Source organism: Dermacentor albipictus, chromosome 2 (genome assembly GCF_038994185.2).
Source record: "Dermacentor albipictus isolate Rhodes 1998 colony chromosome 2, USDA_Dalb.pri_finalv2, whole genome shotgun sequence".
NCBI lineage: Eukaryota > Metazoa > Arthropoda > Arachnida > Ixodida > Ixodidae > Dermacentor > Dermacentor albipictus.
The window spans coordinates 28,867,289-28,881,216 of NC_091822.1; the positions used below are offsets into that span (position 1 = coordinate 28,867,289).

General features: G+C 46.2%; 1 protein-coding gene across 2 annotated transcripts in view; it reads left to right on the plus strand.

Moving 5' to 3' along the window:
- The window catches only part of LOC139055903 (polyamine-transporting ATPase 13A3-like), a 220,057-nt gene that overhangs the window by 34,451 nt on the left and 171,678 nt on the right, over nucleotides 1-13,928 (plus strand). Inside the window, exons 1-2 of one of the 2 annotated variants that reach the window (XM_070533537.1) lie at nucleotides 5,197-5,544; nucleotides 12,776-12,929. In XM_070533537.1, the coding sequence (XP_070389638.1) occupies nucleotides 12,852-12,929 (78 nt within the window). In that variant the 5' untranslated portion in view covers nucleotides 5,197-5,544; nucleotides 12,776-12,851. Of the gene's footprint in view, nucleotides 1-5,196; nucleotides 5,545-12,775; nucleotides 12,930-13,928 lie in introns of those variants that run through there. The other variant, XM_070533538.1, reaches the window with a different exon arrangement.

A 13,928-nucleotide genomic window follows, 5' to 3' on the forward strand; every position in this document is an offset into this window, starting at 1 on the left:
CTGATCGGACGGACTACCACCTAAGGGTTCAGTTAGGGCTGCACAAAAAACTGGGACCTCCTGTCGCCGCGCTGGTGGGATACTGAAGTCTAGCTTCCTTTAGTATGGCAGACTGTGGTATAAACTTTTTTAAACAGGGTTGAAGTGCCTCAGACACGCTGGCCAACGTTTCGATAGGTGGACCTATCTTCGTCAAAGGCGGCCTCGTCATCCTCGGCGTGTTAGTTTTAAAGGGTTAGTGCAGTGACGTCACGTGCGGGTGTTGTCGCTGGCGGCTGGTTTTAAAGAGAGAGATTACAAGAGGGAACAGGCGTTGTCGTCCGACGTCTGTGAGCCTCATTCTCAAGACGAAGGGACAAGAGCGTGAGAGTGGGCACGCGGGGAGGAAAGAAAAGAAATAGAAGCAGAAAAAAGGGGGAAAAAAGGAAAAAAAAGCAGGGGGGAGCCAGGGCCGTACCAAGACACAACAAAGGGGGGGGGTGAAAGAAAAAGAAAGAGAAAAATGAAATCTTTAAGAAATACGGGGGCTTGGGAGCGTGTTGGGGATGCGAAAGGTTAGGAGGTATTCAGGGGAGTCGTTGGCGGCATGTTTTTGAGGCATTAGAACGGCCGGTCAAGCAATAGGTCGAGTAATTTTGAAATAGTTAAGGTGGCGGCGAGGAGTCTGCGGTGCAATGTGTGGGGTGACTGAAAGGCAGCGGCATGGTCTTTCAAGGGGCACTGCCCCAGGCGCTTAACGTAGGTGTCGTTACGGCGGCATCCAGAAGGCGATACTCCGGGTTGAGGCGCCGAAAAAGGCATATTGACTTCGGAATGTGTTGTCGAGGGGGTTTCAGAAAAAAAAAGGACTAAAAAAGGGGGCAGGGGGAAGGGGGGGGGCGAAATCGGTATAGCAAACAGGAGGGTGACGCGTGCAGAAGCGGGCGTGGGCAAGTGTACATGGAAGAAGGGGATCGTACACTTGGTGTAGACGTAAAATCCTGAAAGAGTACATTAAATTGAGTAGTAGGCAGGAATTTTTTTTTTCGTTTTCCCCTTCTCCCCCTCTCCCCCCTTTTCCTCCGAAATGAAAGAGTAGGTGAGGTTAAGAATTAAAGTTGGCTGGTGGCCTAATGTGTTTTGTGTATTGGTTGATGATATGAGAGTTTCAGATTTAAGTTACAGATTTTAAAGATTCTAAGTTGCCGCGTGCCAAATTAATTCCTGTCGGGTGTAGGCAATTAAACTTGTGTATGAGGTATGATTCCGTGTACTTCCTTTCGCGAGGGGAACGGAAATTTGTTTGTAGTATATAGAGCCTTGCTTTGTCAAACATATGTCCATGTTCATTAAAGTGGCTGGCTACTGCTTTGGGTAAATTGTGTTTTGTGTCCGCGCGGTGACCATTGAGTCTTGTATTGATTTGTTGTCCGGTCTCACCTATGTATTGTTTGCTACAAGCGGCGCATTCTAGACAGTAGACTACATTGCTTCATGTGCAGGTGAAAGCCGAAGTTACCTTGTGTGTGTAATTCGACGCTGTACTTTTTACTGTAGTAGTGGATTGAATGTGTTTGCATGTAGAGCACCTGGGGCGACCACAGGGATTGGTTCCCAACTTCTTCTTTTTCTGTAGTTTGGTGTGCACAAGAACATCTTTAAAATTAGTGTTGCGTCTGTAGGCTACTCTGGGAGGGTCGGGAAAAATCTTCTTAAGTTTCTGGTTGCTGGTGAGAATCGGGTAGTATTTACTGAGGATGTTATTCACGTTTGGGAGTGCGTTTGAGAATTTAGTAGTAATAAGAGGCGTTGTTGTTCTTGTGATCTTCGGGCGGGGCTTGAAGACCTCGGCTCGATCAAGTTTGGTTGCAGCGATGTAAGCTGTTTGAAGGTCACTGTTTGGGTGGTTCCTGTTTGATAGCGTTTCTTTAAGGTGATCGAGTCTATCTATGTAGTCTTGGTTTTCAACGCAAATGCGACGTAGTCGTGTGGCTTGGCATTTAAAGATGCCTTGTTTGCAATGTCTGGGATGGTGGCTGGTATATTCTAGGTACTGTTGTTTGTCGAAAGGTTTCCTATACAGCGTTGTCTTTAGTTCACCATTGTCAATGTATATTGTTGTGTCCAGAAAGTTTATGCGCTCAGTTGAGGATTCTGATGGAACGGTTAGCGGTTGTACGATAGAGGCGGATGAAGCCATTCGCACCTCAATGACTTCGATGCAATCTGCGAGAGCTCTGATGCCCCTGTTGGTATCTCCGAGTGCAACCTGAATTTGGCGAACGCTATCGGTGTGGAAACTGACGCTAGTGGTGACCTGTTTGAGGCCGTCTGCCAGCCCAATGAGAGCTTGCTTAATCTCGCTCACTTCTGAGGACAACACTCCCGATTCACGTGTTTGTTTGACTACTGCCCTGCGTTTGCAGGACGTCACAGTACCTTGTACCGGAGCTGGGATTGGAGTCCTGGTTGCCCTGACTGACGCACCATTTCTCGACACATTCGAAACGAGTTTCCTGATCTCTGCCCTTTCGTTAGCTAGCCTCTTGATCGTGTTCTTGAGGTCGTCGTTCTCTATGCGTAAGCGAATGACTGCCGTGTCCCTGTCTTGCTTAGAATGGGGGGGAAGGTCTTTACGAGGTGTCGGAGCAGCCTCGGTATTGGAGCCTAGCTTGTGACGTGCCAGATCGGCCCAAACGAGGGTCAGCTGCTTCCTGCAACATGTGGAGGCGGGCTGAGGTCCAGGTGGTGGCTGCGTTCTAGAACGTGGGCGGCACTTGAAACCGGATCTAACCTTGATCTGGATAGGACCCGGGATCTTGTGCCCGACCTGGAGACGGAGCGGCTCCTGGCATTACCCCTGGCGCGACCCCTACAGCAACCCCTGGAGCGGCCACGAGACCTGGATCTCCCCCCTGAGCCGGGAGCGGCGGCGACCGTATCGGCGTTGAGGCGTTGCTTGCCGGGCTTGATTCGCGCCCTCCATGGGCTGGAAATGTTCCGCGTTGAGGGCTCTGGAGCGTTCAGCCCGTTCGCGCCTGACGAGATACAGCGTCTGAAATCTTCGCTTGCACTCCTCGGCGGCCGCAAGGTGGTCGCCTCCGAACAGCGTGCATTTGGGATCGCACCTATGCAGAGCATCGGGGCTTGCTTCTCCGCATACCCTACAGATGGTGCCGTTGGGCGAAGGGCAGACGTCGGAGTGGCGCCCGAGTCTGCCGCAACTGTAACACGCTCATCTGCTTGTCAAATAAAGTGCGCCTGGTGATGTTGGTAGAGTGTCTGTCACACTTTTAGATGTCAGTTTAATTCTCCTGCTGAAGTTTATTTAACTGCAATTTAAAATTGCAGCCCACTTTTTTTCTTGAAGACGTTGAATTAGTTTTTAATGTGATTGGCATTCTTTACCTCCTTCAGACGTTGGAACCTATCTATCTATCTATCTATCTATCTATCTATCTATCTATCTATCTATCTATCTATCTATCTATCTATCTATCTATCTATCTATCTATCTATCTATCTATCTATCTATCTATCTATCTATCTATCTATCTATCTATCTATCTATCTATCTATCTATCTATCTATCTATCTATCTATCTATCTAGCTTTCGAGTCAAATGTTTATAAGGATACAAAGCCCTCAAAGTTCTGGAATGGGAAATCTAAAGACTGACTTTGGAAATGGTAATGCACCTTTCGTATGAAAAGTTTATCAGAACGCTATACCCATAAAGTTTAGTAATTGAAATCCATGTGTTCCGTAGATTCCGCAGCCTCTGCGAGATGCCGCGACGGGCCCGCTCGCCATCGAAACGCTTTTGAAGCGTTGTGCGCGGGTGGGACATTTTTTTGTTTTGTGACTCCAGGTACATGGGCGTTCCCACGAAAGCCAGCCCGAGTTCGCAATGTTCGCGCCGAAATGTTCTTTCGAGCGTAAAAAAGTCATTTTAGACAAAATCCACAATGCTTTCCGGCGCCAGGGTTTGTTTTCGTCAGCAGTGCATGGCACCACGAAAAAATTTTGAGGGGGGGGGGGCTGAAGCCCCATCTACCTCCCCCCCCCGGCTACGCCCCTGCTACCACATATTAACGGGGCAACCACTCCTCTAGATCAGGCCCAGCGAGCATCCCACGTCAGTGGAGATCGATACCTTAGGTGTCTTCTCTTCTTCAGCAGACACGCACACGCGACGCGCGCATCTACAAGTCCAGAATGAAGTTTTTCCTCCTCCTCCTGCGCACGCGTGCACGCACGCGCGCGCACGCACCAGAGCAATACGGTGTGCCCCTACAATGCTTCAATGCTAATCGCATTACCGTCAAAAGTCATGTTGAGATGGGGTCTTCGTAATTTTTTTCTTTCAAGCCTAGTCTTCTTTTAATAGTCTTCATAATTCTAAATTAAGTTTTCTTTAGTTCTCAGCCAGTTGTAAGTACATGCTGCCTTTTTAACAAACGACAGAAACTTCACAATCGTAGGGGGATTTTTTGTGAAGCATTGAGACCGATATTATGAGTCCCTTCGTTAGTTGTAGGCTGAAGCGTAATTTTGCTTTGGTGGACCAGAAAGTCACGATCTTATTTTCATAACGTGCATGTCTGATTGTGGTTGTCCGAAATGCCGTAGAATGCTAAGCTATTTACTTGATATCACTATTCTAAGCCATCGCAGCACTTTTGCAGCGATGGCAATCTCGACGAAAATGTTTCGGCATCTGTTGTCACATTTTTAACTTGCTATTTTAGCGCTAAAACCGATAAGATTTTAAACCCGTTGTGACTTCGTAAGATAGCTCCGTAATTTCCTTCTTAAGCACTTGTGGGATTATGGGAATTTCTTCAAGCATGCCATATTGCTGATGCTGCATTGACGGTATCGGCATAACAGCCTCGCGCATTTCAATTGCAGTAGGATACCCATTTAGGCTGGTTCGTTCTTGCCCCGGACGGAGACAGCGCAAGTTAACCGGACGCGAGAAAGGACAGCACAGTTCTCTCCTCCTTTCTCACGTCTGGTTATATTCCACTGTCCGCGCCTAACTCAAGCATTTGTTTTTCTTGAACCTCAATCAAATGGCCTGCACTTTGTTTAATATCACGCACACTAAGTAGCAGTGTTACATTAATATGAACATATACGGCAAGCTTTGCTCTTATATGACAAACGAAGCGTACGGAAAGCAAAGTGGCATCCAGCGCCAACATTTTCAAGGGTTTGCCTAAAAAAGATTAGAATAATGAACCTGTAGAAATGGGCACAAAAGGTAAGTTTGTGGCACCCATATCGGCGTAAGTCTACGAATGTGAAAAGACGAAACAGATGCTTTTTGAGATAAGTAACGCCCCCCAGACAGCCAACGTTGCCATCCGGTTCTTTGAAAGTCGACAGTCGTCCACAGTGCGGCCACGTCTAGCTCTGAGCAGTCCTACCATAAGTCCAGAACCGCTGGGCAAGTCGCCGTGTCATTTGCGAAACGTTCCTGGAAGCCAACACACGTCGACGCCACGACATACCATGGCTTGATAGTGCCATCTGCAACAGCTGTAGAAGCACAAAATGTAAGTTCGTGGTGCCCATGTCGGCCCTATTTCCCTCGTCTATAAGTTGGTGAGCGTTAAGGTCATACGTACCAACACGTGAACATTATGATTCGTAAAATCTCGCGAATACAACACCGAGAGAGAGGGGGGAGGGGAGGGGGAGGGATAGCAGGCATTTTTGTAAAGCTTGCCCTCAGCACATGTTTTTTGAGGAATGCATCGGTACGTTATTAAAGATGATGTTTGCCTGTGAACGAACCACCTAGCAAGCAGCATAACTTCAAACAGGAAAAACTGAGAAGGAACAAATACATCATATATAATATGACTTTTTTTAGCGACTTATTGCCGATCCTGTTACAGCAAGTCGTAAAATGTTGCTCGAAGCAAGTACCGCTCTTCCGTTCTTTCAGCAACAGAAAACTTGTAATAGATGGCTGTAAGATCCACAAGGGAAAGCTTTTCACGACAAGAATTATTTTTCGTAAGATTTCGCTAAAAATTTGTAAAATCATAAACTTCTCCGAAAAATATGACAGAGTTGGCAGGTATATATGCAGTTAACGTTATTCATAAAGTTGCGGCATGGTAAAATCTACTGCATCGTCTTACTATTCCATTCTTAATAGAGTTGCTTCAGCTTTCCTTCTGGTGTACCTGGGACGTTTACGATGTCGCCCTCAAATGCTGGATATGGCGTGGTATTCATTCTTTTATGCGTTGCATATTGCAATCACTCAGTTCAGCCCTTGGGCGCGCCCGGGCAGCCACCATTGACCTTGAGCGCAACCCCGTGACGTGACGTCACGACAGCCGGAGGAAAAGCTGGGCCCCAAATCGCGCGGTCGCGCGCGGCCGCAGCCACCACCTGACTCCCACTCCTCCCGCTATGGGCGCTGCGCCGGCGCGTGACGTCACGGAGGAAAAGCTGGGCCCCAACTCGCGCGGTAGCGCGCGGCCGCATACTGTGCGGCCGCGCAATATGCAACGCATTCTTGGCTCAACCAAGCTAAGCCTGGCCATGTTTTTTTTTTTTTGTTCTGTGTCTGGGGTGAATATTCACCTCACGCTGTTAAGGCGCTCGAACTCGGAGTGCGATGCCGCTTTCTTTATTCCAAGTTCATATCACCTTACTTCTGAACGCCGATCCACTGCCATAAACAATTTCACGTTCTTGAAGAGTACACGCTCCAGTAGTCTACGACGCTGTTCGCGTTCTCTATTTAATCTTTAGCTGCAATAAATCGTGCGCACTCTTTCATGGTGACTAAGAAAGATTGGGTATTTTAGCGGCGCTAACACTTTTTAGTCTCGGCGATAATAATATGAATGTCCTTAAAGTGATCATGAATTATTCCGGCAAGGGCATTCTAATCCCACGAGATTTGTACATTGAATTTTCGATCTGGTGTACACTACATACCTTCGCGTAATTGGCTGCATCCGTCTTCATGTTTTTCCGGGCAACTATTCTGGTGAACATGTAGTAGGCCTTCTGAAATGCATCACGTCTCCTTAACTGTGGGCTATAACGTGGCTTTATTTGAGAGATGCTGGCACTTTTATTTAAGGAGCGTAAGCTTTCGAATTCCCCAGCACCATCTCTTGTGGCCCTCCCAAAACATGACCAAGGTAATGCTTCAATCAGAAATATTCTGCTTAGATGGGTGCTGAGATATTGCGTCAGCATCCAGGTACTTCCAGCCTGGTTGGTTGGTTACGTAGAAACTGAATTTTGGCATTTCATACACCCAGCAAGTTAATCTGCCCCTTAGCTGTGCATGCCTAAAGAGATACGTCGACGCCTGCATTGCGGTAGGAGCTTGAACGGTTTATGTACCAGATATTCCACAAAGTGTACATAAGGCCATTATGACCAATGCTATAGCGTTTCCTTTTTCGTTGACACGTTATTTTCGCGCTTACATGAATGTTCAATTCCCATGTTTCAACCCATGTTTCTTTTTACAATAATGAATTTAATTTCGTTCCCAGACTGCTCGTTATTTTCTCTTTCATAGAAAATGGCACCCACAGGATGGCGGTAAGCGTCTGTTTAAACGATGGCCAGTCTTACAGGGTCAACTAGCGGCGAGAAGTTGGAATGGCGCTCTCTCGTGAGGGACATCATGACGTCTTGGATATTGCTTGCTGCAGCTCGCTCGATTCGTGCGTGCTATGACCTAAGTAAATGCCACGCTATCTGAAGGTTGAAATTTGTTTTGGCGGCTTGCTACTGTGACACCTGAAGTTCCGTTTGATTTTTCTTGAAACAGCGCAAATAGTGAAAAGGACTAGTTGCAGTGGTAGAAAACACAGGGACAGAACAACAAAGGAGACACATATGCAGCGCTTCTTCTGCCTGGTTCTGTCACTGTGGCGTTTAGCGCTACAGCTTATTCTGTGTCATGAAATACGAACAAGCCCATATTGCTGCGCTAGAATCGTGGAAATTCGAGGCCTGGACACTGGTGCACATGCAGATTAGTCTTCGTCTCTTGCAATGCCGAAGTACCCCACATAAGCAAAATAATTTTGTTGAAAAATAACGGCCTCAAATTAAGCGTGTCAGAATTTACTCAATATTTTGCTGAACACGCGAAGATTTCCTTTATCACTTAGGATGTGTTCCACTACTGGCCAGCATCGGAAACAGCCTACGTAGACAGCTAAGGAGACAGCCGAGACAGCTTTGAGGCAAAGCAATGGAGCGTGTTTGGAGGCGTCTGGAAGACGCTTTTACGACCTGACGCCACATCGCGGCGACGAAGAAATATTGAGAAAAGTACACATCATTTCTATATTTCAAATCTTTGCTTGTACGAACCTATGAAAAATACGACGTGACTTACATTAAGAGCATAGAAAAGCGTGTCTACATTTTCTTGTGCGTATAACGTTTTTGTTGAGTTTCTAAGCCTCCTGGTCAGCCGCCGTCTTGTTGGGACAGAAAAAGAACCTGCATAATATTTGATTTCGATTCTGTCTTCGCGAAACTGTCTACTATGACGCCTTCGCGTGAATTGGAACGAGACTTAAGATGGCCGCTGTCCGCTTAGCCTTCTCGTTTGACGTCTACGACGAGTATAGGAATATAGGCTTAGTTATGGCAGACACTGCATCTTACATGGGACAGTAACCCTACTGTATTTGGCATGAGCATTCGAAATGCGCTAATGAGACGGATACTGCCTGTGAAGCTCCCAGGGAGCTTTCATGTGTATGGTGATTGGTTCTATTCTGATCGACTGATTGTAGCGCTATACTGTGAAATAAGGTGCAAGGACGCAGACGACACTAGACAAGTGTTTGTGCATTGTGCAAATGCATGACGACAGAACTACGGTTGCTTAATGACGTCGATGTCAAAAGAGACGGATCACAAAGCGGGAATTACGTCCATGTAACGACCACGATGGCTTTACGACTATGATCACATGCTTAGAAGCCCATGGCATTAGACAACTTGGGGCGCTGGGTCGGCGTAGAAAGCGTAACAATGACTGCATGAGTAATCGCATCACGGTGCTGGAATGACTACGATTGAACGACCACGACGAGGTCACTACCACGACCACATGCCAAGAGGCCCACGCAGATAGATCTACCAGTGGTAGATAGCTACGCCGGCCCACACTGGGCCGGCGTAGATAGATAGATAGATAGATTAGATAGATAGATAGATAGATAGATAGATAGATAGATAGATAGATAGATAGATAGATAGATAGATAGATAGATAGATAGATAGATAGATAGATAGATAGATAGATAGATAGATAGATAGATAGATAGATAGATAGATAGATAGATAGATAGATAGATAGATAGATAGATAGATAGATAGAAATTTGAAACGGCTGAAGCAACGAATTGTAATTGCATTAAAATTTACGCTAGAATTTATCGCATGATGACTGTCGATGGTGATGTGATTAGCATTCTAGCAATGCAGCACACAACTCATTTCAGCAGTCGCGTTTATTTAGCACCTGTAGTGGTCATTCTGAGACTTCCATTGCTCCGGCTGCATGCGACATAATCGGCCACCATCCCACTTTGCTGTGGCACTCGCTTGCCGACGTCTCCACGATGATAACTGAGGAATGTCGACACAGTGACGACGATGGAATGACGTCGATGGAACGAAGGGGGAATGATGACAACGACATTACGACCTTGAGGTGATGATTCCTGAATGATGATGATATAATGATGATCACGTGACGATGACAACATGAGGTAATATAAGGGATGATGACGCTAGCGTGATGACAATGCTAATTGTAACCGGATGACAAAGCTGGAATGACGACGATGACCATGACGGCATGGCGATGACGGTGTGACCACAGATGAATGATAGCCGCTGCCTTACGATGAGGCAATGATAACGATGGCATGAAACGGCGGTAATATTGTGATTTAAAAATTATGCGCCATTCCACTCCTGAAGCTGGATGAGCGACAAAGAGGTTACAGAGAATTTTGAACAAAGGTAAGAACACATTCATTGCCTTGATCGGTGTTCATCACGGCGAAAGGTACGCGCATACATTTTTTTTATACATTCGAATTCATTCGTGTTATACGTCCGTTATATACACTCGTGCTTTCATTGCGTAATATACTGAGGCAATAAATTGAGACCAATATTACCTCACCGACTTACGGTGGGCCAGTGCCATCACCGCCTTCGCAGATGGTTCGCTAGCATGATGAGCGTCATCGCAGCCAGCTGTGGAAGAAGACGACGACAAAGGGGCAAGCAGTGGCACGAGCGCCAGGTGCATATGGGAATGCTGGCGTGATGAGCGGCAACGGAGATAGCTGTGGAAGCAGACGACGACGTCGAACGCGCGAGCAGTGACACTAGACATTGGTGATGATGTCTAAAGCAGAGCATATGTGCTGGCTCCCTAGGGGCCAAGGAAAACATTGACAGCAGAGAAGCCTGGGAGGCCTTGCTCCACAGCGAAGCTGAAGACGACCAGCGTCGAGCAATCCACCTTGCCGTTGAGGCCACGAAGACTCACCATCCTCAATCAGCGGAGACTGCTTCGTCCCCACCCCCTACCTACGTCTAGGTGAAGAGGCGGGCACCCCAGATTATTGTAATAATAAAGTTTTGAACCAATGAGTCAATGAGGAGGCATACGGAATATCTTAGGAAATATCTACAAAGATTTCGCAGCTACCTTGGATTTCCCCGAGAAATATAGGGAGTCACCTATCAAGAAATTGTCGAGCAGGAAGACACAATCTTTCCAATGTTATTCACTGTATGCTTGGGAGAAGTATTCAAGCTATTAAACTGGGAAGCATTAAGAGTGAGAATCATCGGTGGTTGTCTGAACAACTTTCGGTTCGCAGATGACATTGTCAAGTTTAGCAACATGGGGGACGAGTTCAAAGAAATGATCGAGGACCTTAACAGAGAGAGTGTAAGGATGCGGTTGAAGGTTATTGTGCAGAAGACAAAGGTAATGATCAATAGGCGGGCAAGGGAACACAAGTTCAGGGTCGCCAGTAATCCTCTAGAGCCTGTGAAGGAGTACGTTTACCTAGATCAATTACTCACGGAGAACCTTGATCATGCAAACGAAATTTACTGACGAATAAAAGTGCGTTGGAGTGCATACGATAGGCAATGTCAGGTCCTGACTGGAAGCTTACCATTATCATTGAAAAAACGGTGTACAATCAATGCATTCTACTGGCGCTAACATATGGGGCAGAAACTTGGAGATTGACAAAGAAGCGTGAGAATATATTAAGGACCGCGCAAGGAGCGATAGAACGAGGAATGTTAGGCGTAACGTTAAGAGACAGAAAAAGAGCAGCGTGGATCAGAGAACATACGGGGATAGTCGATATTCTAATTGATATTAAGAGAAATAATGGAGCTCTGCAGGCAATGTAATGCGTAGGATTGACGACCAGTTGACCATTAGAGCTATATAATGGGTGCCAAGAGTCGAGGATGGCAGAAAACTAGGTATCGTAGTGAAATTAGAAAATTTGCTGGTGCAAGTTGAAATCTGTTGGCGCAGGAGACGGAGACGGTTAATTGGAGGTCGCGGGGAGAGGCATTCGTCCAGAAGTGCGGGGGCTGATGACGATGATGATGAATTGTGTGGCCTATTTTCTTATTTATCACTCTTGCTTCGTAGTACTTCTGCAGCTCAATTGGTATTCAGGGTAATTGAAGTGAATCAGCAAAAAGCGTTGATGATCGTACACACATTTTGAAAAGGAGCATTATAGGTTTTCCTCGCGGAAAAGAGTACGCTCTCAATAAAATTATTATTTTGGCCAGCGTAAAAGTCTTGTTTGCCCGTAAATACTCAACCACCATTATAAAGCAAACCGGCCTATATATTTACTGCACGTTGTCCTCTGACCTAGCGCTCGCAAGCGCACCCTCTTGCACGTAAATAAGCAATACATTTCGACACAAAAATCCCCTCGTAATACTTTTTCACCATTGTCGATAATGCACATATATATTTTAATGTAATAGGGCATGAGATTAAACACTATCTTTGAAACTTTTTATATTTGTGGACTGAACCCCATTCGCAGGCCACTACCTATGTGCCAATTCTTGGCGAGGGTGGCGATATGGGCTTTTTGGTCAGTCATCACTGAAAGGTACTTGTATAGCGCAAGAAAACAAGGACGCAAAAAGAAACAGTGACGAAGACAAGTGCTTGTTTTTGTGTTCATTTCTTCTTGTCTTTGTTTTGTTGCGCTATACAGATACCTTGCCATTCTTGGCATTTCACTAGAATGAATTTGTGCCACAGGGACTCAAGCACTACAGGATCCTTAAAGTTACTTACATGTCTGCACTGCGACACAACTGGTGTAGCGCATAAGTGTTGTCTCTGTCATACACCTCTCTTCTCCATTCCTGCCGCGATAAGGATCAAATACCGCCGTGGGTACCGTGACTTCGCTCTGTCGGCATCTCGCAGTGTCTTTGTTTACATATAATCCACTTGAAGGGCTGTTTACACTTCGGCATAGCTTTTAAATGGTGTACTGACAAAATTTAGGCACATAATGTTCTGAACATTGCATTGCATAAACGCTGAGCAAGATTACATGCAGCATAAATTTTAAGTGATGGCAACTGTGCGGATCACACTAGGTTGTGCACTATTAAATTAACTACTTTACAATCCCGCGCTTCAAATCTGAAATGCGAGTTAGACCTACATATTTGCTTTCAATTTCTTATCAGCATCAGCACCGACGGAGTATAGCAGAGGCCATCCAGGAGACATCCAGAGGTGAGGGCTGCTCGCTGAGCCCACAGCATGGTGTATGGTGTCCGGCCGGAAGACGAAATTCTTGGATTCGCCGCGGTCATTCGTGAAGGTGCTGATGAACCCTTGGTAAATATTAGATTTTTTCTCCTATATATTCACAGGAAAAGCCACCAACAAGTACGCGTATACGCGTACTTCTTTATTTTTTTTAGAGTTACTGCTTTCACCGGCTAACAAATGTTGAATATCACCGCTCGGCACAGGACGCACCTGCATATGTCGGAATAACAGTTTTATCCATTGTCTACTTTTACCGAATCTTCTGTAATCTGATCGTAGGCGCGACGCGAATTGTATAGTACTTTCCGGAAGGCAATCGGGCACGAGCGATTACAGTGGAACTTTGGACGGGCAAAGTTTGAAATCCGACGTGCTTGACCTGCTGATAATTTTTCGACAATCGCCGACTGTCCACCTCGCTATCGTCGTGCTTAGTGTCCCTTGCATTTGTGCAATCAAGTTCGCCCAATAATCAAGCAAGTTTCATGATTTACACTTTTGCTATACTGTATTGTTCATCCTCACCAAAGACCACCTCTTAAATAGTGTGGTCCCGATGCTGCAAACAAACGCAAAAGCTGAAAACAAAACTACCCCTAGGAAAAAACAAGGCAACAAAGAAACAGTCCCAAAGTTCGTCAGCAGGCGCCGAAAGGCTTAAGACGCGCCACGTGGACGACTTGAGGTTGTGCGCGGCGCCACTGTGATTGCGAAATGCCTCCTGGTACAACTTCATAGCCCGGTGCGCCAATACATTGGATGATTTTGTAGGGTCCTAAATAGTGCTGCGAAACTTAAGTCTACGTCGATGTATCAGGGCTCAAACCCAAATTTGGTTGCCGGCCTGGTATTCCACGTAGTTTCGCCAAATATTGTACTTTTGGCTGTCTGGCCTTTGCTGGCTCTTGATTTGCTGGCGGGCCAGTTTTGCTTCTTCGGTGCGCTGCAGATGGGCGGCAGCGTCGAACGTCTCTTTGTCGGTGACATGTGGCAACAGGTCGTCGAGAGTCGCCATCGGGTTCCTTCCGTAAACCAGATTAAATGACGTGATCTGTGTTGTTCCTT